This window comes from Parus major, chromosome 11, assembly GCF_001522545.3.
Source record: "Parus major isolate Abel chromosome 11, Parus_major1.1, whole genome shotgun sequence".
NCBI classification, from domain to species: Eukaryota; Metazoa; Chordata; class Aves; order Passeriformes; family Paridae; genus Parus; species Parus major.
In genome coordinates, this window is record NC_031780.1 from 9,058,261 (window position 1) to 9,085,264 (window position 27,004).

The following is a 27,004-nucleotide window of genomic DNA, read 5'->3' on the forward strand; positions in this document are numbered from 1 at the left end:
CCTGAGGCCGAGGGAGGGCTTTGCCTCTGGTCACTGAAGGCTTGCACTGGACAGCTGACAAAGCCACAGCCTGACAGCCAGACTGCTCAGGATGAGCTCTTCAAACTTTGCAATTTGCAATCCAGAGTTTTAAGACCTAAAGTTAGGTTGAACAGCTCAGCCATTTGTGCAGTGAGTGACACCCAGAGCTATGAGTGTTGATCCTATCAGCTGTCCCAACACTGACCAACTCCTCTGGTGAAATTCCCACCTAAAGAAAGTGATCCATGTTCACTGATTGCAACAGAACAAACCTGTCTGATTTGTGTTACAAAGCATGACATCATCATGAAAGCTGGTGCTTCTAATAATAAATTCCTGATTGTTTTGGATAAATTAACCCCCCTCCAACAATGAATTTAGAATAACAAGTTCTCTTAAGGCATTTTGAAGTTCTAGTATCAAAAGTAAAGGCATTACCTACTTTAATCAAATGCAAAGCAGAAACTAACATGCTTCTTAATTGCTCTGTATCTAATCCCCCTCTCATTGTACTAAAAGACAAATATTTTGTACCAGAGCACAAAGGAAAACAGAAAAATATATAAGCATATATATTTTATATAAGAATATAAGAAAAGGAAATTCCTGAACCAACAGTCCCTTCAGGGAATAATGCAAATATTTTTCCTTGCTGGAAGCCACTAATCTACTTTCTACAGGACAAGCAAATCTCTTTATTGGCAGTTGCCAAGCATTTTAGGTTTTTCTAAGTCAAAAATATTGCCTGAAAACCTCCATGGAGAACTTCAGGCAAACCAGTTCAGGTTATAGACCACTAGGCTGCAATGGGCAAGAGCAGAGACGTGTAAAATATAACAATGCCTCCCCAGGGTGTTCCACCAACCTCCAAAATGTGTTTTTCCCAGGGAGTTCCTGAGTCAGTGTCTTTTGCACCAGATGGTCCAATCTGGATTTTTCTCCCTGTGGTATTTTAAGGTATGTGCAAAATTCTGTCAACTGCAACATTCTGTGACAGCAGATTCCAAAGCTTAACTCCCTATAGCAGTAGCAATGCTTTTTAGCTGTGCTTAACTTAACCCAGGATTACTTGGTGGTCACTTACTGGTTTCTTCTCCAGGAATTATCTTCCATTACCTTTTCTGTGCCCTCCACTCATTTATTAAAATTGGCATTTTCTCCTCATTCCTTTTTCTGGCTGCAGAGTTCTTCTAGCAGATCCAACAACAGGCATTCATCTAATTCTTTTGTGGCATCAGGGACAAAACGTGGCCACAAAACAGACCTAAGGAGTAGCATTTTCTTATTCTCTGCTGTTCCCTAGACATTCCTAGCATTTATTCTCCCTTTCAAGACTACTTTTAACACTACTGAAAAAGTTTTCATAGAACTGTCCATTTTAAATTCAAGACAGTTTTAAATGAGAATAGTTAACACTGTATTGATGAGTGCAGGTTTTATTCTTTCCCTTATTCTAATTTCCACTTTTTCTCTAACTACCCGTTTTTTTTTCTTTTCAAGTTTGTCACAGTCTGTGATACTGAAACTGCTCCAAAACATGATTTTATTTTTTCAAAAAGTTTTTATACACTCCTTTCAACCAAATAAAGAGATATTTCCTCATGTGGGTTTTCCTCATGATTTGGTACCCCCTGAAGCAGTCATCTCATTTACCCCTTCTATAAAGGATGACTCAAGTATTCCATTAGTTATTTCCTGCCTTTGTAGATGCTCTGATCTCCTGCAGCACAATACAGTCATAGTCACTCTCCTCTTCAGCAGTAGAATTTAGAAGCTGTGCTCTTCCTAATTTAAGCCTGAAAGTTGGCTCTGGAAGAATTCTGTACTGGCAGTGGATATAGTTAACTTGTCTAATTTGACACTGAGCATTCTTCAAGGTACAAAACCATCCTACTTTCCTCCTGTGATCCTATCTCTTGTATTAATACCACACTACATTATGCAGTATAAAATACCCATTATTTAAATTTTAAAAAATGCCATGTTTCTCAATTGCATTTGTCAAATGCTAACACTTGTGTGTAAATGTGTTTCTCTCTGTGTCTGGGTTTCTGCTTGTGTGCCCTTTTTAAAAGGACCTGTCAGCATATATTTCACAGGCCTAAATTTGGGGTTTGCCACCCTATGTGTTATTTTTCAGTTGGGGATACTGGTATTTGAGGGTTATTTTATTATTAGCCTGAATTTCCATTTCTCAACAACTTCTGCTCTTCAACAATTATTCTGAACCTACCAGATTCTGAATTGCATAGGATATAGTATAGAACACTGAAATAATCTAACTTGTAACTTGAGTTTTACTAATTGATTTGCTGCTTCAAGACACAGGAATGTCAGCTTGGTGTACAGCCTTTCCCTGGCTTTGCCATCCCAAATAGGAGCTACTTACCTTACTAACAACAATTTGATAGGTAAGGAAAGCAGAATTAAGTTTCTTGAAAGCTGGCAAAAGACCACTGTGATTTATTTCAGTTTCACAAACAAACTTAGGATTAGTCTATACAGTAATTGTGTGAAAGTTTTATGAAGAGCTTGGTTATTTTACCAAATCTACTGTACACTTACAGCTATTAACCTTTAAAAATCTATGGAGAAAGAGCGTGTTATAAGTGTTTATAATGTATTTGTATTTGTATATGTATTGGAAAAAAAAGGACATTATAGTTCTTTGGCATATTAAGGATGTTTGTAATAAAGTGAAAACCACTGAAGTTTGAACACAAACAAGACCAATATACCATGCAACAATTTCTAATATTGTTAGTATTTAGAAGAGTCATAGTGCATAATTATCTTGCTTATATGTGAAGTAAAGAAGCTGAAATAATAAATCCAGATATTCTTACCCAATCATACTGCACATTCGACTCTAAATCTTGTCATGAACCTGTATTCCTATGACTGGTGGTGCATGCCACGGTATTCTATCTATTTAAATTGACATTGTTTCATCTTTATGAAAAAGAGAAACATTCCAAATTTCTCAGTTAACTGATCTGGCCACTCTTCTACCTTGCCCATATTTGGCTTAAGATTTTCATATCTTCATCTGCTGTTTTACTAGATCCTACAGCACTCAGGAAGTTCTGTGGCACCTCTGTATACTTTGAGTGGAGGTTTTTACTGAATGAGTGCACACCTGGTTCACAAATGCTAAATCTCCAAGTATTTCAGAATACAGGTGTCCAGTTATAGCAATACTTCAGCAGTACACAGTGCTTTTTATTTGCAGCTCTTAAAACTCTTAAAACACTTTCCCCTTTCCTTTGTGCTCCAATTTCAAACATTGAAGCATTTCAGTAAGCAGACTCACCCTCTAGATTTTCCACATAGGAGTTGGACATGAGTGCTGAATGTTGAGTCCATTTCTCTGTTGAACCTGATGGCTGGTATTCCAGGTCAGAGATAAAACTGTCTGTGTCAGAGAAGAAGACAGACATAACTACTGACTGGACTAAACCAAGAAGTTACAGTTCACTCAACCAGGAAGTGATTTTCATTTTTCTTTTAATAGCACTAATTTAAATACCCCGTTTCATTCACAAACACTGCGTATGTGACATAAGTAACTATTTATAAGTTATCAGAGTGCCTATTAAAAACAGTATCGCTTAACTTGTATATTTACTTGTATAGTTACTTTTCATTTAGCAGCCAGAGCCATAAAGGTTAATTTTTTGGATGTCTGCCTAGGTGCATCATCATGAATACATACTGATTAAATCTGATTTTAGTATTCGTGTTTAGAACATTCCTCCTCCAGTTTTTTCAATTTGCTTTACTTACTGTGGTCAAATTAGAAGTACTTGTGGCCCTTGACAGCAACTCCAGAGTAGCAAGAGAGTCCTAGTAAACAAAGCCTTTGGTGCCGTTTTCCCTCTTCCGCGAGCACAGGGAGCTGTCGCAGCTCCCAGCCCTGGCTCCCCTCTGTGTCCCCCTGCACACCCTGCCTATGCTCCGCTCTGCAGTCAGCCCACCACAGCTCCAGGGGCAAAACACCAAGTGTTAGCATGGCACAGGTGGCTTCTTCAGACCTGGGCCACGTGAGAAACCCTGCAGGTAGTGCAGAGCTGCATTGCATGGAGCTTTTCCTAGAGGAAAAATCGATGTCAAATAGTGTATTCATTATTTTAACCAACAAGTCTGCGTTTATTCAGCTGTGATTAGTGGCTGTGCAGAGTTTACAACGAGGTTGGATTTGTTTTTTTATTTTCCTGCCCAAGACAGTGTTGCAAGTTTAGTCAACTAGGCTTTAACGCAATTAACAAAATTACTCTGGACCCTGGCTAATTTCTGCCTTCTGGATAGAGGCACACGCTTGTTTTGCCAGCATGGTTTCTAAGCCCTGCTTAGGGATGACTCCTGGGAGAACAAAGGAATCTACCCTTACTTCCTTCTGAAATTCAAGCAGCTCAAATTACCTCTTTGGGTGACTTCTCACGCTTAATTGTTCAAAGTGTAAAGTTACATGTGTTTAAATGGGAAGTGGAAAGCATTATCTGGGTTTCAATGAAAATGTCCACTGCCATTGTGAAGGAAAGGAGTAAATTAAGGACAAATTCTTGTCAAATAATAGGAGATAAGAAAAGATAATTTCCCCCCATCAATTATGGTAGAAACAGCAAGAAAGTGATACTTAAATAAAGATCTAATGAATCCAGGGAGACGAGCAGGAAACTGTCTCGTGATGAAACAAATTAACTGCACCAAGAGCCCTCTTTAGAAAGGTGAAGCTTTCAAAAAGCAGACAACACACACTGAGAAAAAGCCTCCAGAGGGAACAGTGGAGTTCATTAGCTCATGAAGCAACAGCCTCTGCACCATAAAGACAGCACAGCTTATACAGTAAGGATTATATGTCCTGGCAGGGAAATACATTTCTGAGCAATTTTTCTAATTAGTTTCATACTTAGCAAGATCCTGAGGTTCTTGCATGCACTACCAAAGCTGCTGACAGTGGTGAGTGTTTGCTTTTATCAATCCCTGACAAATTGTGCCATGCACAGCACACACATCTCCAGCCAGCCCCTCCTGGAACAGAGCATGCACTGTCCTCAGGCACACACTGCTTCTTGTTTGGGACACAAAGCAACAGCCTTTGCTACTGTGTGATACAGCACAAAGATTTTGTTCTACACACACACATTAGACACAACTTGAGGTACAAGAAAAATATACATTGAAAATACCTTTATACTTTGTGATATTTTAATACCTTAAGCACTACTAAAATACATTCTGTAACCAAATCATGTAAAGCCAAAATGAAAACTAGGACGTTGAAACAAATATCGAGAAAAATGACACCCAGTAGATCTGTTTAACTGATCAAAAATTCATACTTTTTTGAACAATCTCGTTGTCCAGTCTTTAAGCAAAGAAAGGTTAAGAAAAGCTTTAAACCCTCAATTATCAGTACCTGGTCTGGGTGAAAGCAGGAAGTCAACTTAAAATTAGAGTTCTGCTATGGATACAGGCAGACCAAGGAGCTCCTGAAGTCATCCCATTTAGTTTTCAGGATCTCCTCCTACAGGAGTTAATTAACTTCCTGTTTTTGTAGCACTATCTGATTAAAAGTTTAGCCTGTGTATATCCTTTACTGCTGCTGAACTGCAGCAGGATGTGTGGGCTGTGGGACATAACCTAGAAGATGTACTGGTTTTAGAAAAGTACATCTCCCAAAATATTCTAGAATGCATGATCGTCTGCAGTGCTCCTTAAGTGAGTAGCACAAAGTGGACTTTGCAAAAAGAAGTTTGATACAAATTGTTTGTTTTAGAGGACAGGTGAGTGAATTGCTCTCCTGACAGAGGTAACAAGGATTGGGAAACCTCAAGGAAAACTATGGACAGACTGCAGCACACATTTCCTGGGACATACACCTTCTGTCAGCTCCAGACAGAACTCTACCAGCTGAATTTATTTGAAGAATCCCTGCAAATACGTCACATTGCTTAGTGCAGTATATTTAGCCTGGTTTTGACTCCACATGACCAGCGAGTGTCAACTTTCCCTAACAAAACAGAAGAAGCTGCCAGGCTCTAATTAACCCCCAGTTGTCTGTGCTGGAGCAGCCAGCTGATCATGCTGCTCTGAGACCAAACCACCCACACGTCAGGCCATGGCTGCTGTGGCAAACTCCCACAGACCCACATGAACATTGCAAGCCACAGGCCAGGCTTGCTTTTAGTAATTTCATGTTTCATGTCAACTTCACTAGGCAGAACTATTTTTTTTTAAATTAACTGTACGGAATGTTGGAGTATAGTTTTCCTGTGCACATTATGTTTATAGCTGTACAGAAAACTAAATGAGCCTGCAGAATCACAGCACCAGGTCTGCAACTACCTGCCACAGTAACAAATAGCCAGCTCATGGCTTGGCTATGCTGCCACACTCTGCAGTTCTGTATCCTGCTGAAACCAACTCATTGCAGCCTCTCACACAAGAGAGCCGAGTGTGACACAGAATTCAGCAAAAGCCTTGGCTCTAGAAGGCTGTGCAATGGAAAGTGGTGCTGTAGGGTCTGTGTGGATTTTTTCCAGGGTCACAAGGTGAACTGAGCTCCTTCCAGTTCTGCTGCAATTGCCAGCAGCCACACCTTGGGACAGAAGTGCCACCTGCACTGATGGAAGAAGTCTCTAACCTCTACTAATTATTGAACCGGAATCTTTTTGAGTTGGTGAGCCAGTTGAGTTATGTTCTGTGGCTTTCACTGGGAGAGCTGGCCATAGACACCTGAGGATTTAGCTGACATTTTTATACATTAGAAATCTGTAACTGGTCTTCTCAATGGATGCCTTGCTGACACAAGTGCGGCACAGTGAGTGAATCCCCTAGAAGATATGGTCAAAGTACCCTTTAACTGCTGACAACCCCTGATGCAAAACATTTCATTTTTGCTTGCTGCTCCACCCTTCAGCTTTTAAACTATTGCTCAGTCTGGATCTTTATCTTATTCAAAGCACACATTTCTCAAAGTAGATTTCCATTCTCCTTCAATACCTTTCAGATTCTGCCTTATCACTTCAACATCTCACTGCAGGACTGCTTTTTATTGCTGTCTCATATTGCTTGACAATACAGATTTAATAGTCAGAATGCTAAGAGAAGAGTTTGAACACAACTTTAAACAGTTTATACTGGTATAGTTTTCAGAATGCCTTTCAGTGCAGGATTGTTCTGAGAGTTCCAGGCACAGTGTAGGTTAGAGTCCTTGGCCTTGCTGGGCACACTGCAAGGTGCAACACTTTGCTCTGTACTCAGGAGACAATAAATTCACCTTGGATTTGAGATGTACATCTCAAGTTTGAGCTGCTCTCCTCTACACTCCACCAGACTCCAGCATTCAGTAGTTTCTGTGCTTCTGCAGCTCTCCAGTGGCAGGACTCTGCCTTAATTAACACTGATCTGTAAATGAGTAAGTTTTAAATATAGACAGAAATACAAAGTGTAGTCCTTCTCCAATATTTTCTTATTACTCACCACTTTGATTCTTCAGAAATTAAGCTGAAGCTATGGTAAAAAAAGCTGCCTGCAAAGATGTACAAGTCTTCTAGCCAAAATCAGAATCATCTCAACTTCTCAGCAAGAGAATTTATCAGCTAGAGAGTTATCACAGAACTAATAAAATGAATGAATGCTAATGGCTTAGAGCTCTACACGGAATGTGTCTTATTCCATATTATTCCTTATTCCAAAGAAGCCTTATTGCCTTATATACACAAAGTACTTAGGGGATTTCTAGTTATGATTTATAGTAAATGCACATACTGTATTTTCTAATCTCCAGCTTTATGTAATGGAGATGAAATGAGTAACAAGATGTAAGAGGATTAGTAGAAGGTCATCCTGAATTGCTGAATACAGCATAACAATACCTTAGAAATGGTTAAATACAGGTGTACATGTTAGAAATCTCATCACTGTAGAAAACCATTAAATCCAACATAAACTCCCTCCTAAGCTGCAAACCACAAAAGATTAAATTTGAGATCAACAGTATTGGAACAATTTTAAACCTAAAACTTGACAGTGGGAATAGGTAAACCACTACATTAGGAGCACCTTCTAAAAACAGAGGGGGTAGAAATTAGTTAGGCCTCACCATATAACCAGACTGAGTCTGAGTCTAGCTTTTCTTTCAAATGAGGAAGAAACTTTACTAGATGGGTGTGCAGCAGAGCCCAGTATGGATGATTGATGCAGGAAAGTCCAGAAATGACCAGCTGCCTGTTTCCTGTCACTTCAGCTGCCTTGTTTACATCTATTTGCAGCCCTAAACATTCCACTGTCTGTCCAGGGAAATGTTAGCCTGAGGTGTTGGCCAGAGGGCTGACTTGCTGAAAGATACTAAGGGAAAAAAGGTCCAGCACACCGGGGGATAAAAAAGTAGAGGGGACAAACAAAACTGCATGAAGCTGTTTTTACTTAGTTCCAGCCCAAAAAGTTTCTGAGCTTGTGCAGCCTGACTACTACAAAATCTTAAGCAGAAAAGAGAACTTTTTCAGAATGCTTTTAAAGTAGTGCATACAATACTACTTTGAAATTGTATTATGTTTCAAATGTTTTTTATAATGCAATTTGAATTTTGCATCTATATGACCTCATGCATTTTGATCCCTGGTTTCAAGTGAATTAGAAGGTGTTCCTGTAGGGTGCAAGGATGGGAAGAGGGGGAAAAAATTAAATTCAAGGTGGAGATTAGGAAAGTCTTAAGGATATCAACAAGGAGCTCCTGAAAAACGAGACAATGAAGAGTCAAAGTTCAGTATGGGGGGGGAAAAGGAAAGAAGTGTCCTTTGTGCAGACACATGGGCAGGATGTGCCTTTCCAATCACAGCCCAGGTAAAGGGCACAGGAATACAACAACATTTAAAAAGATTCTCCACCTGGTCACTGGCTAACACCTTGAACTTTGTAGGGAAGCTGCAAATGTGTTACACTTTCCAGGATATGCTGCGTCGAGACTAACGTAGATGCTCTTGGCTTGAGCACTGACGGATGCGGCAGCTTTGTAGTTCTGTATTATGTAGTGATTTGGAAGGGGTTTTGGTGTGTTTTTAAGAAAACACCTGAATGTTGGCTGAAGAGGCACTAAGAGTCACTTCCAGGGGTCTTACTTAAATGAATTTATCCAACTATTACCTACACTGCCACATCTGGAGGTGGGTGAGGGTTTCCCAGTTTTGTGGGGTTTCTTTTGGTTGAGATTTAGTTTTTAAGAATTTTAAATCAGATTCTGTCAAGCTACACTGTAATTCTGGGATTAACTTTGTCATGGGGCAAAACTTCCGTCCTACACTGAAATTTTGTAAAATATTTTTTGAAATATTTTCTTGGTAAAGAAATAGATACTACTTTCATATTTAAACAGTGTACAACATTACTTAAAAGAAAGAAGATAATTTATGCTTACAGAGCTTTTTGTTTATTTTAAGACTATTGATTTAAATATTTAAGGCCGGTAATCCAGATATGATTTAAAAAATTTTCGATTGGCTTTGTGTTATATTTTGAGATATTTATTTGCCTAAATAATTAAGCCAATTTATTTGCCTTAATTACTTACCTCTAAAATACCTTTTTGAGGTAACCCTCATAAACCTATTTTCTAAGTAGAGCTTTCAGGTTTGATGTATTAGTTGGGAGAACATATTGTATCAACACTCATTTTATGTATGTAATTATGTTTGGACTTTTTTCTTTAATTGTTGTAACATTATTGTAGAATAGCCTATTTGCTATTTGTGCCTGGCTCTATTTGTACAGAAACTAAAATTCAATTATACATGACAAAGAAATTTTAGAATTATTTTTAAACCAGAGTAGTATGTTAGATAAATTACTGAAAAAAGTGTTCTTGTCTAAACATGTTTTTTTTTCCTTAAAGCAGATTAAGCAGAGGAAGTATTCACTGACACTGAAAGAACTGAGCAGCTTTGCTTCTTGTCACTGTGCCCTTCCAGACTTTTGGAACAGCAGGTTTCATGCTCAACATCTGATTTGTATTTGCAGATTGAAAATGCAAACAAGCCCCAAACCCAACCCTCAGGAAATCATGGCATGGCAGCAGTATGGAAGGGAAAGGCAGGGATCTGCTCACAATCCCAGTGCTGCTGCCAAGGGCAAGTTCAGCTTTGAAATCCATGTTCTATTTTCCATATATGAAGTATGTTTAATCAGCAGTTATCAGAAATTCTTTAGCTTTCTACAACAATCGTTTGAAAACAGAAGTTAATTAAGCTGTGGCCATTTGACTCCCATGTTCATTGCACTCTAAACCATCAGCAAGAGGCTACGCTTTCAGTGGGCTCCGACAGCTTCTGTGATTCCATGGCTTTGTCAGCAGGGGAACAAGGCAGTACTTTCAGTGCTAAGCAAAGGAAATTGTATTGAAAAGCAACAAATATTTGTGATGTAGAAAAAAAAACAACTTTCTTTTTACTGTGCATCTATTTTAATTTCTGAACAACTACAAACAAAACTGCAAGATGCTCGTAAGTGCTGAACACTTTGCCTAGTTTGTGAAGAGTCTAGCTACAGTATTTAGCTATATTTGATTTGTTTCAACATCTTTTTTTTGTGGGTGTGGAGAGAAGAAGGATGAGGAAAAGGTAGGTTCTAACCTGGCACTTGAAACATTAGATTTCTTTCTCACTCCTCTGTACAGAAGTATAAAACGCTATTTTTTTGCTGCATGCATGTTATGAAACGCCTTGCTTTTCTCCCCTCAACGAGTCCTTGACAGAATCAGTCTCTTCCTTCCTCTCTAAATAAACTTAAGTTGATTGATAAACAGTGTTTCTAAAAAGAGAGCTTTGTTTAATTAAGGTGGCAATTGAACTGAAAGCTCAACTAGATTGGTTTCTCTCATTTTCTTTCTACTATGCCATGTCTTTAAAGACATTTCTTACTAAATTTTATTACTACTGTTTGGAGGTAACAATAGCAAAGCTCCATTTATGCAAGGAGCTGGGACTGACACTTAACAGATGGCCTACACTTAAGTCTTTATTCTACTACTGATGTAATTAAGTAATTACCAGGGATGGTCAAAAACCCCAAATCACAACATTTAAGCCGACTTTAGAAAAGAGACACTGGCATAATTCCCTTCATCAAAACCAAACACATTTTACACAACTTTTAAGGCCAGGCCTTTTGTTCTTCTAGCCTTTATTAGCATGACATGTTCTTTAAATTGCTTTGCATCTACACCTCAAACAGTCTGATGTTTAGGATATGATATTTTTCTTTTTTCACTTGGTTGGAAAAATATTATAAATAACTATTTAATTAATTACCAAATAAAAAAGAAGTCCAAATATTTACAATACAGTCCTTTATAATCTGGCATTTAGCATTATAATGTCCTTGCTCTGTTTGTGTTAAACAAGTGAACTTCTCAAAAAGGTAGCCAGAGTGGAGAAAGCAAACAGCCACTGTGAGCAGAGGTGCTGAATTATGAGAGGTATCTACAGAATGTCTGTGAGGAGACCAAGACAGTGCCAAAATGCATGTGATACATTATCAAAACACCAGCCTGCCCTTCAAAACTGGGACAACTCCAAGAAACAAGACTCCCAACTACATCTGTGCAACTTACGATTCTCACTGAAACATATCAATGAGACAATCAGAAACTACTTCAAATTACTTTCTTGAATACAAGGTATCAATGCGTAGGAGTTGATCCTCAAGCCTTGTTTTATGAAAAAACCAAAATCTGTGGGCAAATCAGACTAAAATGCTTGAATTGTATAACTAGAAATTAACAGCCAATATATATGGTCTTAGACAAGTTGTTGCTTTGGACACAAAAATATGACTCCATTCTGATGATAGGAGTTTCCTTCTGTGAAGAGCAGTGTGTTCTAAACCAAACAACCCTCCCACACCCACTTTGTAGCTTGATGCCCATTATAACCCCAGTATTGCAATATTATATCCACTTACCATCATCTAGTGTGATGTCTTGTAGTCCTATGGTTTGAAAATTCAATTCCCGGTCTTCAGGCTCCGGTTTGATGTGAACAGCTGTCCCCTCGGGTGCAAAGGGAGATGAGTCACACACGGGGTGGGGTCCCAGGGGTGACACCGTGCCCAGGGCTCCCAGCGCGGGGCTGGCGGCCTGCGGCGAGTGCTGCCCCGAGCGGCTCCCGGGCGGCGGCGACGGGGCGGGTCCTGAGCTCGGAGACTGGTAAGGCAGAGGCTGGAGCTGGGGGGAAGAGGGGCCGGACAGCGGCGAGTGGCCCAGCGGGTGGGAAGCAGTCGGGGACGGGGAAGAAGCGGACGCTGGGTTTGGAGAGTGGTACGGGACCTGCTGCAGCTGGGGAGAAGCCTGGCCGAGGGAGCGGCTCATTGCGGAGGGGATGGAGCCCTGCCCGGCGCCCGGGCAGTGGTATCCCATCGATGGCAGGTGAGCAGACGACTGTCCCGAATGAGCTGCGTGTGCCAGAGGGTGTCCTGCCGGACTTGAGGCTGACACAGAACCTGGATTTGAGGAATGGAACTGCATTGGTGGTAGAGCTTGGCAGCTGAGATTTATCAAATGAGGTACAGCCGTGTCTTGTGGAAATGAAATCGCATCAAATCCTTGGCTGGAGGCAGAGCTCATAGGAAGACCAGGCTGTCCATTGTACACATCGTTAGACTGCATAGGCTGGTAAGAAGGCCTCACAGGAGGTGCTGATGTTACCTGAAAAGACTGAACCACGGCAGGAGGCAAAACGTGACACTCTTCACTTGGACTGAGGTTTCTACCCTGCATATGTGGCAGGTGTGGCACTGCCGAGGTCACCATGGCCGTGTAGGGTGGCTGAACGGGACACACGAGGCTCCTGGGTGACGTAGACAGCAAATTGTCATGGGGGTGTCCTTGCTCTGGTGAAGGCAGCTGGGGTCGCATCGAGTGCAGGCCCTGGACGCTGCCTGCATGAGGCAGGGCCAAGGATGGAACAGCAGACAAATCCACCTCATCTCTGTGCTCTTGCTTCATTATAACTAAAAAAAGTAAAATAGTTTTACAATGCCAGCCCATATGTACCCTGTGACAAATACACACCGACTGCTGTTTAACAACCACAACAGCACCGTTAATGTCATTGCTTCCCTTCTTCTTCGTTTCTATGCCTGCTACATCAACCCTGCAAAGCCTGAGCTATTCTCCCTGCAGGTATTCAAGGGCAAGTATCTCCCAGCACACCTTCCTATGCAATATATGGTTTTAAAGACATTTGCAACACAGCCAGAGAAAGCCCAGTTCATCTAAAGGATGTTCTCATCACCAGAGCTGGGGGAGCTGCTGCTGGGCTACACTGAAAATAGGCAAATATGAGTTCAGTATCACGTACGGGGAAATGGTGAAGGAAATTTTTAGCAGGCTTCAGGCTTTCCTTAGCCTCTGATCACAAGGACAGCTGAACTTCGGCAACACACCCTAGTTTGAGAAGTGCACTGTTTTAATTACAGCAGCTCTTTAAGCACATCCCCCAATTTCAGTGATGGCAACAACTGTTCTTATAAGAGTTACAAACTGACACCCTTTTCAGTTACAGAATTATGTTTTTTAAACTACTGGTAGTCTCATGGTAAGATACTGATCTTTAAGTACTAGAAGAAAAATGTTAACACTTAAATGTTCATTTGCTACTTTATAAAACACAGTTAACTAAATATTACAGTCAAATGAACTGCAATACATAATGAGTGCTTTAAGTGCTTGTGTAATAACAGCTGCAGTTACAATTCAGCTTGCTTCTTAAGTAGTAACTCTCATTATTTCATTCCACCATTTAAATAATTTAAATAGAGATATTTCAAACAAAAATATAGACATGTAACTATCTTAGGAACTGATATTCTTGAAAACAGTTGACAAATACCACAGAAATTTGGTAACACAGTTAATGTGTACTTGGCATACCACACACCTCAGTAACACTGCCTAAATTTAAATCTAAATTTTAGAGCACAACAAGCGAGCACAGCTTATTTTAAATTGTGTTAACTAATGGAAGTTGGCTTTGTCAGCATATACAGAAGTTTTAAGAAGTTTATATTGATATCCAAATTCGACTTTAAAGACTCCTTCAGATATCTGACTTCAAGTGCTCCAAGCAGCACCAAAGGGTCCCCACCATCACTGGCACCTTGGGAATTCTGACTGCTCCACACAGGCACATGGCCCTGAAATAAAGCAAGGGACAGGAGAGGAGCAGGCACTGCATGTCTGGTGTAAGCTCTTCCTCACACCAAGTGGGAGGGAACAGCCTGTTTTACTACACCTGCACTTAACATGTCCTGGTTTTACTTCTGGCTAAGTTAACAAGCTGATTTGTCTCAGTAAGCTGCAATGTGTCCAGAGTGGGGGAGAAAAATAATTTGACCTTCCTTATATCTAAACATGTTGGTTTTTTGTTTTTTTTTTTGACATTTGAGAGTGGAAATAAATGCATAAATCTGTTCTTCTATGATCTGACTATCTGCTGTGTCATCACAGGGTTATTTAAAGAGCAGCTTCTGAGATTCTCATCATTCTCAAAGAAAAGTAAAATTCAGAAATTATTGTGTAGAAAGTATAATGGAGCAATAACTGGCTATAGTCACAGTACTGGAGCTTATTACTCTATATTTCAGCTTTTCAATTAGACAAGCTTTAGTAACTGTTTTACAAACGGTTCAAAGCTAATCCATGTTCCTGTCAAGGGAACAAGATTGCCTGGAGTATTTTTGTATGCCCACTTTAAAAAAATGAAATACCACTTTTGTATTTTTCATTTGATACCTGGTGTGTAAGTAAAACGTTGAGACTGGCTTTTTTTCCTCTTGCCATTGCAGAGATAAAACTGCACTTGAACTGCAGCTGTGATGGTTTTGTTATGGTATGGAGGAACTTCAAGTATGATGTTTGCCTATAGGAAAGTTGAAATAAAAAAAGTTTTACACATTAAATACAAATGAAACAATTACAGAAAATCTGAAACACTTATGGTAAAACTGAAGCACCCTAATATTTTGAAACTGGCAAACTTCAAGTTTATGCACATTACGTAATAAAACAGTACTATAAGCAAACTTTTATTTGGACAATTTTATCTTCTTTTAAACACAAGTGCTCTGAAGATAATGCTTTAGTAAATAGACATATCATCTAAAGGATGCTTTGCTTATCTGCCAAAAAAACCTTCTAACAGTTAAAGAATTGCATTTTGGATCATTCAGCTTTTAAAAAAAATTTAATGCACTGGAAGTAATTTGTCACATTAGCAAAATTATCTTAAGTTTCTACTTTTTAATTTTCAAGTTGTTTTTTCATTGCTTTCACAACAAGCACACTATTTCCAGCTCCTTCAAAGCATCCTCTTAATGGCTACTTTATAGTGTTAAGACAATTTAGAAGTCTCCCATTGTCTGTCTGAATTAGCCAGTGATCTACTTACTTTAATAAATGAAGTTTAAATTTCAGAACAACAATGAAAATGTCTATTTTCACATTTAAAAAAAACCAAAACACTTTCTAAAGTAAGAAAAAATGTTTCTCACCCCTTGACACTTTTCCCTAATTATTTTCCCTTCTACCTCCCACTGAGGTCGTCCATCTGTTGAGAGAAATTTACAAATAATTCATGGAAAAAACATTTTCTTAACATTTTAATAATTCATCTTAAAAATATTTAAATACTTAATATGAAACTGGATTTATTTTCAGTCATAAGAGGCTGTTAAACTGACAGACACACACTGCAAACAAAGTACAGAGATGCTGTAGGAGTTTCAGCACTCCTTGCGGGCTGTGCAGGACTCTGCACCCCAGCGCTCATCCCACGCAGGCAGAGCGAGCTGCAGGGGAGGCTCTGAGCGCTCCGGGCACAGAAGGATTCTCCTCCCCTCGTGTTTCTGCAGGGTGCTTAAACTGCTGCCGCCGCTTGTGCTTATTCAAACAAAGTGCTGATGACCTGGAGGCTGAGTCAGCAGCGAGAGATAACCCAGGCCACCCCTCCCTGCCCGGCCCAGGGTCACGGTGCCCTGAAGGCACAGACCCCGCCGAGAGCAGCCTCCCTGCGCCCGGACCTGGCAGGAACACACCCCGAACCAGCACTCCTCTGCCCCTGGGCGCTGTCACAGGTAACCAGGGAACCACGGCAGCACCTCTGCTTCTTCCAAAGGTGTTCAGCTTGTGTGGCAAAACACATGATTACACAACATACTGTATTTGCTAATAAAAGCAACACCACTCTTATTTACATACGTAAGGAAATAATAAGATATAGAAGAATTAGACTCGGTTTGTAAATTTTTATTTTTAATAATTTCTTTTGCTACTGTTTTCCTGAAAGTTCGTATCAGACATAAGTCTCCAAAATGATAATTTAAGCTGTTCAGATTTTATTGGTTTTCAACTAGCATTTGTTTCATTCGTTAAGGAGTCAGTTCCTATGCACTGATTAAATCAGAAGTAACATGGCATTAATGCCAAATAATACAGTTAAATTAGATCCCATTTTTACTTTTGCATTTTTTTCTAATATGAAGGAGCAAATACATCTGTCAACAGCATATTTCAAATACACACATTACAAGTTAGTTACCCTCTTACTGTCTTCCTGAATCAGAAGTACTGCTTCATTAATAATTGCCAACCAGAATATAGATCAGTGCCCCAGTGAACTTTCCAATTACTACTCAGGACTTCTTGTTTTCTTTTTTAAAACATTCTTATTTGTTAAAATCAAGCTCAGGTACTGAGCTTGGTCTGAAGAAAACCCAGCAAGCCAGTATTTACCTTGTCCTTTTTCAAAAAATATAATTTTGGATTCTGGAAGAAAATTGGATCCTGTCACCACCATTTCATGGCCTCCATTTACTGAGCAGCTGTTGATGCTGTACTTCTCAATCTGAGGAAGTTCTTGTGCAGATCGCTGAGCTTTAGAAATATTAAGGGAATAATTATAATTCACAATTTTAATCATAATGACATTTATTTTATGATTCTAACTTGAAGAATCTGGGATGAAACTAAAATGACCATCTGTTTACATACACAAATCATATTTGTGTATGATTTATCTTTGCTTTAAAAATTATTTTGAATAATTACATAACTACAGAAAAGAAACACCAAGAAGACATCTATGCCAACAGTCTCTACTGTTACAGCTAATTCAGTTTTCAGTTTAGGAGTACTGGATTAAAAATTACTTTAGTAGTTTCTAGACAAAATGGATTTTAGGGGAAATTCAGATTAAGGTCATGCCTTGATTCCTTAGTGCCAATATTTAACAAATCAACTCTCTAGAAGTTCAGCTGTTCACTAGATAATACTGCATAGGGAAAGTCAAGGCACAGACTTGTCAATGAAATGGTATCAGTTTTAGAATTAATATTTTCACTGAGATATATCAGCTGCCTCTGCTCATACACAGGTACTAATGAAGTTGCTGTGTGACTGCACTGAGGTAAAGCCCAAACCCTTGTTTTTCCTCTAAACCTCCAAGCTGCCACTTGGCAAGTACCATCTTTACTCAAGAATACATTAATTTTGGTAATTGATCTCTTTACACACAGTGCTTCTTACACAATAGCTATATATAATTCTAGCAATAAATATTGTCAGAATGACACTACTACCAACACATGCAGAAACCATGCATATAACAGAAGTGTATAAAAGAGCAATCTTACAGCATTCAACAGGTATGGAAGCAGTTTGCAGAGATAAGACCTTTCCACTGGGCTGTGGGATGTGAACACGGAACACAAGGCGCACTCTGGTGTTCTTTCTTCCAATATCTGTCTCTCCTTTCCGGAGCTCTATGTCTGAATTGCGCAGTTTCAAAATACCAGCACAATCGATACTGGAGATAGAAGAGAATGGACAGGTGGATCACAAGAGAAATGGAAGGAAATCAATCAAACTACTCCCAAAGTTCACACTGGAAGCCTTTCTTTTGTTGAAGAATGAAGCTGTTCTATTTCTCCCCATATTATGGTATTTTAAGGGTTATTTTACATGTCTGTGATTAAAAGAATGCTTAGTATGGAAACAGCAGCAAGTACTGGTGAAACATTTTGTCTTGTAAATGTCCAGCTGCTGCTTTTCTGAACCTTTAAAAGATTATTTGTTACTGCACATTGTTTAACCTCCAAAGTGAGTTATTTAACATAGTAAACGTCATTTACAAGGAGCAAGAGACCAGTATTTCGCTCTAGCTCAGGAAGAACTAGAGAATGACAAAGTGTACCCATCAAATCCCAGCTCCTATTCCACACAGTGGTCAATTATTCATATGAGACACACAACCTCGATCACGTAGCACATTTGTACGAGAGCTTCCCTGCCTCTCTGCTCCTTTACTTTTGATTGTTCTCACACTGGCTTGTTTTAAGAGATGCGTCTCTTCATCATGACCCAGATTTGTGGAAAATACACTAATTTTACAGGATTTTTCTTTCACCTTTACACAATCAAAGAAAATAGAAACCACACGTAGCAACCAAATGGCCAACACATGCTGTGATGTACCTGGCTGACATGTTATTTTCGGGAAGAAGTGGAATTTCCAACACTTTGGTGCTGGCGATGATGATCTCCTGGCTGGCGGTGGCCACGGTCTTGCCGGTGATGCGGTGCACCTGGTAGAAGGCGTGGGGCCGCAGGTAGCGATCGTCGGCTGTGCCAATGAACATCTGCAGGTTCACCGGCTTCTCGCTGTAGCCCAGCAGCTGTGGGAAGGGCACATGGAATAGCAACAGGTTAGGGGGTCCCACTGCGTCTGGGTGAGCACACTACAAACACACAGTGAGTCCAAAGAGTTAGGAGTCAGAGTATTCCATCACAGATTTCTTCAAACTCTTCAGCAAGCAGAGAACTGAGTACAGGTATCTGTCACCAAACACAAGGACTGGCAACAATTACTAGAACAAATTGGTATCAAAACATTATTATTTTTGGATCTCTCCAAGATAATTTTTCTATCTACAGGATTTTTACACCAAAGCTATGCTATGCTAGAGGCCTGTTTCTGATACTGTTTTAAATTAACCATTACCAATTTTACTAAGATGCACCCTAGAAATACTAAAATATTTTAGCTTTTCTGCTGTGAAGTGGAATAGCAACTTTTACTAAACTTAAGAAGTTTTGTGTATGCAAATGTATCAAGTTAGGACAAGAAAATTCAATTCATATCTAGAAAGTGAAGTGTGGTTTATTTTTTGGCAAAGAAAATACTTTAAACCCCCAAATCTTGCAAATGTTAATTTACACATCTTTCCATATCTCAAATATAACTCTAACCACCAATGCACTCAGTTGCCATAAAACCACCTGCCATAAAAGAACCTGCAGCAATTCTGGCACAACATTCAAACAGCAGAAAAAAATAAACTGAATCTAGAAGAAAAAGACCATTTTATGATAGTACATGGGTAATTTGTTAAGGAAACAAATGTAAACAACAGTAACACCAGTTTCCTTTACCCCTGCTATTATAAATCTGATGCCTACAGAGTATTTCTTACAAATCCATTTTCCTTCACCTTCCTGCAATTGGCAGATTGATGCAGGCTGCAAGTTATATAATTGCTAAACTGCACTGGAGCAAATTTACGTTTCATTGACTTTGACATCAACTTATGTTCAAACGGGAGGGAGGGCCAGACAGTCATTCTTTAAACGTGGTTTTGTCATGTCAATATTTTTGTCTCTAGGGAGAGTTATTTGGTCACACAACAGTATTATCCAAGCTCTTTACAGAACTAACACTTAAAAACCAAACAAAATGTGTCAATTTAACCTACTTAGAAGAGAAATTTAAGCCAGTAGTCAGCGGCACAAAAGCCCAAAGCACACCCACACCCAGCAGTCAGAAGCTCCACTGCTGGTGCATCACTCCTGGCAGGGAGTTTTGTGGACCAAATGAACCCCTGGTTTCTATATTCAAGTTACAACTTGGTCTCTACATTCAAGTGGCAGCACCTACCAGACTTTTATCAGAGCTTTCGCAGTTAAGAATAAAAATTTAGGTTCCAACAGAAGTCTTCAAAGTTTTTGTTGTGTCAGGTATGTTCTCCCTGGAGTTCTCAGAACAGAAAGAGCTAAATCCAGCTAAAAACCACCCAAACCAAACCAAACCAAAGTATCTCTTCAGCGACTGAGTAGAGACAGTCAAGATTGTCAGAGCTGCTTCCCATGTAAATAAATGTGATAAACAAGCATTTAGAAAGGTTACAGTAAAGAACCTCCTGTGACAGTGTACCGACAGACTTCTCTCCCTTCACTGTCAGAAGTCAACTATAAAATACAGGAACATCAGGACCACAAGGAACTTTCCTCTTAATATTGCAATCACAGTGGAGCATAGGGACTGTTACATCGATTAAATATATACACATGCGTAAGTTCCTTTCTATGTTTGATGCAGGACTTTGGTGTCTTTCCAAAAGTTTCTTTTTCATCAAATACCAAATGAATATTTGATTTTTTTTTTTTTATTAGTCTGAATTGTTTTAGGAATTTAAAGAAAATTAGGACACATATTAATTTAGCATTACAGCAGCCATCTTGTCACAAGTTCTCAACACTGTGACTCCACCATCCATTTTCCTCAGAGTTAAAATTAAATCTTAACACAATGGAATCCAGCCTAAATGTGACGTTAGTTAAATGTGTTCACTCTAATACTGGGAATTATAAAAATTACAAGCCAGACCTATTCAAAAATTTGACTGACTTCCAAATGCGGTCACTGTGACAAAGCTAATTTCCAATTAAGGCTAATCTTCCCCATGCTGAACAATGGACATGTACACAGCAGTTCTAGACATACTGGTGACACCAGAGATAAGGAAGGGTGGGGGATACTTGTAAAACGAAGCTGGTCTGTCTACCATGCATGAAGACCATCTTCTACAGAAGCCTACAGAGAACAGGAGCTCAGTTTAGGGGAGTAAAACATCCCCCATACCAGCAGTCCAACTGGTATTGCCCAGAAGACTCTATGGCCATATACACTGGCAAGGTAGCAGAGACTTAAAAATGGATATTTGGTATTGCAGACCATTAATTGCTTTTATTCAGGGTTAAGCAGAGAGAAAGAGAAATGCCCTCCCCCCACCCCATGTCAAGATATATATATAATCAATGTGTGCAATACCCATGGCAATAAAGAAAGCCAGGGAGTGGGAAAGAAAGAATAACCCCCCTGTTCTCCAGCACAGACTATAATTCAGGGCCTGACTGCACCAATGGGACCTCATTAAAGGAAACATCCCAGCCTTAAGCAAGCAGTGGACAGGCTACAGTGTCCCTGTGCTCCCAATAGCTCCAGCCACAGCCAAAAGCCAGTAAGCTCAATAGGCTGTGCATGCTAATGAGACAGCCTGATGTGCTAGTGAAACTCAGGCAGCTGGAGAGACTGTAGATAGAAAAAAATCCAAACTTTTATTATACTAATCTGTGCTTTAGAATGAACATTTCCCCCTTGTGTAACAAGCAAGCTGGCAACTCCAGGCTGACTTGCCATTATTGATGTAATACCTACCTGTGAATAATGAAGGAGATTTACTACCCCAATTCAAATCAGGAAAAATTACTTATTTAGGCATTTAAAATGCATTCCTTTTAAATACAGTTTTGTTCTCATTCAAAAAAATATTGATTGTTCTTAATTTCATTGACAGCAAAGTGACACCTTCTTACCACCTTGTCTGCTTTATATACAATTCTGTATGTTGAACAGCCCAAACATTTAAATCAGTAAAAAATCCAACCTGCTAACTGTTTTTCAATGAAAATAAGTGCTTAATTAACTTGCAGAAAAAACACTATATTTTGTTCAAACACATAATGAAGCCATGGTATCTGTACCTTCAGTTCGCCTTAGTAAAGAATATACACAAATAAGAACACAGTGTCTTTTTACAGACCGTAGGTATTTAAATAAATAGCATTTTACAACCTACTGGCAAGTGCTGCAGAATCAGCACCATGAGGAACCATTACAGTAAGGCACTACAGTATCAGCGTGCTCACAATTCAGTCATGGGTCACCTACAGAGGAACAGTAACCTGAACTACAGGTTGAGCCCTAAGAAGGCTTTCAGGTACACCTTCCAGCACTTATTCCATTAATGTGCAGTATTAGAGCTGCTCACTACAAACAAAAAATTGCTAATTTTACTTTAAAAAAAGATATAGCACTTTCCCAGGAGCAGCAAACACTGTGCTGCAGACAAGCAGTAAGTTACTGCACTGTGTCACTATTGACCTCTAGAAACCCTCTGTAACAGAATCCTGATACACCACCCACTGCTCTGCCGAGGAAACTCAGCCAAGTTGTTTTTGTGTTTCTATATCGTTTCCATAGCAGAGGTCAGTGCCTGCGTAAGTTAAACTAAAGCTGGAAGGCTAAAGACTGAAGGTCACTACAGGATAAGCCACAAGGGCTTCACGCCAAAGCAGTTCCAGCCGTATTACTACACTGCACACAGGAAACCCCTGCATGGCACTGGGACCTCAGAGCTTTTACCAAGCAACTACAAAGGCAGACACTTCATGAGAGAGTTTTGGATCATCAAGAAGTTGTATTTGATGCAACAAAAACACTCCCATGTTCTTAATGAACACACGAAAAAACCTTTAAAAATGTGTCATGCTAGAGACTATATGGATTAATTTGATCACTGAAGACAGCACTATTTAAACCTGGAATTTTGTGGCAGTGGCGAGAACCTTTCATTGCTGAGGAAGACAAAGAGGTCACTTTAAAAGGCATCAACCTGGAAAAAATAAATTAGCATTTTTCCAGATTTCATGCAGATTATATTTGGGCAATATCTGCCTCACAAATCAATTCCATGTTCTGATCTAAAGAAAACCTTGCAACTTGAAAAGCTTGTGGGAAGTGTCTTTTTAGTTTCTAACACATAAAATTTTTACCTCCTTATCCCACCTTTTTTTCAAATGAAGAAGGTTCTGTCCACGCTTTCCACTTATTGTTGCAGGCCAACTCTTACCAATCCCTATTCAAGTTAAAAGTAACTTCTTAAGACACACAACAGAGCTTGGGAAAAACATCCAACAGGAAATACATACTTCACAGTAACCAGGTACTTACAGACAACACTAGTATACTTGGAAATACTCTGGGCTTTTGAACCAAAGCATCCAAAACCCCAAATACCTAACAGTGTCACTGAATCCAGAAATAACGTTGGCACTCCACAGACCTATACTTTCAGTCTTAGAATTTAAGCAAAAACATGGAACTGGGGGTGTCTGTGTGGGGTGGTGGTGGTGGCAGGGGAAAGAATTTCATCAGGTAGGTTTTATGCTCAGCTATTAAGTAATACTATGATACAACAACATTCAGATGGTATCAAAACATATTTGGTTGTATTTTTAAAGCATTTTTCCTGCTAAACTTCCCAGCATTTATTAGGAAATTTCCATGCTTAATCAAACTTTCTTTGGGGCTTAATACTCATGTTCTGTCTTTTATGTGTCTTTTTTTTGCCTGCTAATTGAAGATGAAGATTTCAGTGTTTCTTAGCCTTTGCGCAATTAATTCACTGCTTATGGCATTACTGGATTGTGAAGTAGGCTGATTAGAAAGAAATCTTTTACATACAAATAGATCTACCTAAAAATAGGGCATAGTTTTGAAATACAAAGCAAGTTTGGCATAATCAAGTCCCTAAAGTTAAATCATCTTCACTAAATGCACCAGTATCTATGCAAAAATCCTCAGCTCATATGTGAAGAACAGGGATGGAAACTCATCTGTGTAAAGAGCCACAAGCACTTACTAAGCAATTACTTCAGATGGAGATTTCCAAAGCTTTTCAACACCTTGATATGAAAAGCAGTTGTAAATAGTTGTTTTCCCCTTGACAGACTCACAGCAACTGAAAGCATTTCAGTGACTGCTGTATTCCTTACAACATGCCCCAGAGTGGCAAGGTAAGGAGGGCAAAAGAGAAGAATGCATGCCCTGTTGAAGAGGGTGAAAAGAAAGAGCTGTTCTCTTGAATCAGGTACTTTTCCCTTTTACTTTGGAAGACTGAACAAAATATGGTACAGTTCACTATGAAACCTGAACAATCCTAAAGGAAAAGAACCTTCACTGCTTAAGTTTCAGTCTACTTCAAAAGTAAAATATAATTTCTTTTAAAAAACGAACCATATAAATGCTTCATCCTCTGAGAAAAGGGAGACATGACCCACGAGCCTGGAATCTTTCAGACAGTGGTATCAGACAGGCACCAGTACATGGCTTTGATCAACTGAATTTTTTTCTACAGCCATTTCTCCACAAGAATCTCCCTTTTGAGTGGTGTGCACTGACTTTGAAAAAGAACTATGAGGATTGCTGGGTTTAAAAGCTGAAGGGCTATCTGCCAATCTGAACAGCACATCTATCAACCATGACTTGGAATGACAAGTAAAGGATGACAAGGATCCAAGGGTATGAAGATGAACATAATTTAAAACAAAAGACACCATGACTAACACCACAATTTATTGTGAATTTATCAACAGCTACATTTTGAAAAACCTGAAGCAAACAACAGGCATGAAATGAAGAAAGCAGAGTTCAGGGAAGCTACTGCAAGTCCAACTGACTACAGCCATCCCTTGCAGCCCTGCAGAGGTGCAGGGAGTGCTGACCTATTATCCCCAGTGGACTGCTTAAAAGAGACTGCAGAAACTGAAGGAAGGAAACTCTATTCAGATTTATCATGCAATATCCCAACCACTGGCTCAGAAAGTCTTAACAGTACAGTGGAACTCTTTTATAATTTCATTCTGATTCTGCAGAGGATATCATGTTACAAAAAGTTAAATGTCTGGTTTTAAAGTTCAATATGTTGAACCAAAAGATCTATTTCAATTCCTTCCCAAAATGCAGTACTATTTTCTATCACTTGATTATTTGGTGCACCTTTCCATCAACAGAGAAGGAAAAGCATACACATCAGAAAAGTATCTTTCTTTGTCTTTTGTTAAGCCTGTTAAGTAGACTGACTTGAAGGCTTTAAAATAGTACAGACCTTTGCAATTGAGAAAAAAACAGAGAAAGAAAAGGAACAAACTTTAATAAACTATTAGGTAGGGGCACAAGTCCAATTAAAAACATTTTAAAGGTCATCCCAAAACCAAACAGATCCTGCAAAGGACTAAAATGAAAGAATAATGGCAAGTATCAGTTCATTATTTGTCATGGTACCATGTGTTTACACATGTACAGAACATTCTTCAAGGTTTAAAAACTTGGATTTCTATTTCTGAAATCTCACACTTTTACCCACTCACTGCTTGCAGACAGGATTGAAAGTATTTTAAATACTGACGTCAGGCATTTTCAAGGTGTTTTAGACCTGTTCCATTTTACACTATGCAAAAAAGGATATAATTTAATAGCTAAAATAGTAGGCTAACACATAGTGCAGAATTGCCAGTCCCATGTAACCACCCATCCAAGTATCCATTTGCACTTGGCCCTGCCACACTCTTGGAAAAAACAGGTGCTATTCCTGAAATACCAACTCCAAATGCTAATTATGCTATGGAGAGTTTTTGGACAAGCATTGCTGGGACAGGATGAGGTTATTCCCACATAACCTGTAGAAACAAAAAAATTTAGTAAACCTATGATACAAAAAGCAGATTTTTATTTATTTATTATTTTTTATTAGTTTTCACACCAATTACTTCATTTTCTAGAGTGAGTAGATGCATCACTGTTGCTATCTGTTTTTGGGATTCTGAAGCAGAAGATGCCTAAATCACCAAACTGTTCTTGAAAGAGACATAGTTTTAGAATCTCGTCCAAAGGTTGATGTTTTTGCCAGTACAGCCCATTAGACAGTTCACACAGGCTGAGATCTACCTTCTGCCTTTTAGATTTTTTGGCAAGTTGCTGTCACAAATCAACAGTAGGCAACTAGAGCTGGGATACAGCCTGCCTTCTGGTGATGGACAAACCAGGATAAAATTCAAGACAAAAATGAAAATTAGAGTGAAAGGCAGGAAGAATGGGAAGGGTTGCAAAACACAGAAAAAGTGTGCTGTTTATTGGACATAGAGAAGAGGGAGAATTCCAATATTATACCTGATATTCAAGTAGTTACATGCATTGGCCACAGAGAACAGCTGGGAAGAGGTGACAGCCACAGAATTACAGACCAGGAAACATACACTCATTTAGACAATCTTTTGTTAATTTATTTTTATCAGATTATCTGACATTGCCTGGATAGATCCTCTCTTGTTAGTTGCAGTTTCTGCCATCAGGACTCAGGCAGAGTTTGACAGGCTTTTTGAAAACACATTCCTGTCTCAGACCTTTCAAAGCAGTTTGAAGTAAGTTTACTTCTGCTCAATTAGTTTACTTTTCTTCTTCCACTGCAGTGCTTGTCATGACTTCAAGCTCTGCAATCACTTTAAACAGAGCAGACACTGAGTCCCTCTTTTACAGGTCTCCATGAAACCTCACAGAGAAGATGACTCTGCTTGTCAGTGACTAGCAGTGTGTAGCCACCTAAATAAACTGGCTTGTATTTAATATTGCTTTCATTTTTGATCTTGCATCCTTTTTTCAGCTGCAGAACTGCTGGGTTGTCCATATGAATTGGACGATGCTTCCCCTCTTCTCTTACTGTGAATCTGCTCCAGGAATAATTTTGCTTATGGCAGAGGAACAGAATGATTCTATCCTTAAACCCTTTGCAGTTCAGGAAAAAGACACTTTTGGTCCAGGCAAATTCTTAACAGCTACCACCACTCCAAACCTACCTTGCATACACGGGGTGTAAATGGCTTTATGCAGTGTCTGTTGCAGATCCATCATCAGCTGTAGAACCAATTACCCCATCACAGTTCATACCCACACCTGCCTCCCTGTCGTGGTTTAAAACCAATAACTAAGAAAATTACTTATTTCTTGCTGTGAGATATGGATTAGAATAAGGGCAAAAC

The 27,004-nt window shown here is 39.3% G+C and overlaps 1 protein-coding gene across 2 annotated transcripts in view; it reads right to left on the reverse strand.

Annotated features, from left to right (window-relative positions):
* NFATC3 (nuclear factor of activated T cells 3) overlaps positions 1–27,004 on the reverse strand; it is a 66,034-nt gene that overhangs the window by 8,254 nt on the left and 30,776 nt on the right. Inside the window, exons 4-10 of one of the 2 annotated variants that reach the window (XM_015640015.3) lie at positions 18,548–18,747; positions 17,707–17,879; positions 16,808–16,948; positions 15,568–15,623; positions 14,810–14,936; positions 11,980–13,026; positions 3,335–3,436 (exon numbers count right to left, since the gene is read on the reverse strand). In XM_015640015.3, coding sequence (XP_015495501.1) covers positions 3,335–3,436; positions 11,980–13,026; positions 14,810–14,936; positions 15,568–15,623; positions 16,808–16,948; positions 17,707–17,879; positions 18,548–18,747 — 1,846 coding nt within the window. The remainder of the gene's footprint in view (positions 1–3,334; positions 3,437–11,979; positions 13,027–14,809; positions 14,937–15,567; positions 15,624–16,807; positions 16,949–17,706; positions 17,880–18,547; positions 18,748–27,004) is intronic. The other variant, XM_015640016.3, reaches the window with a different exon arrangement.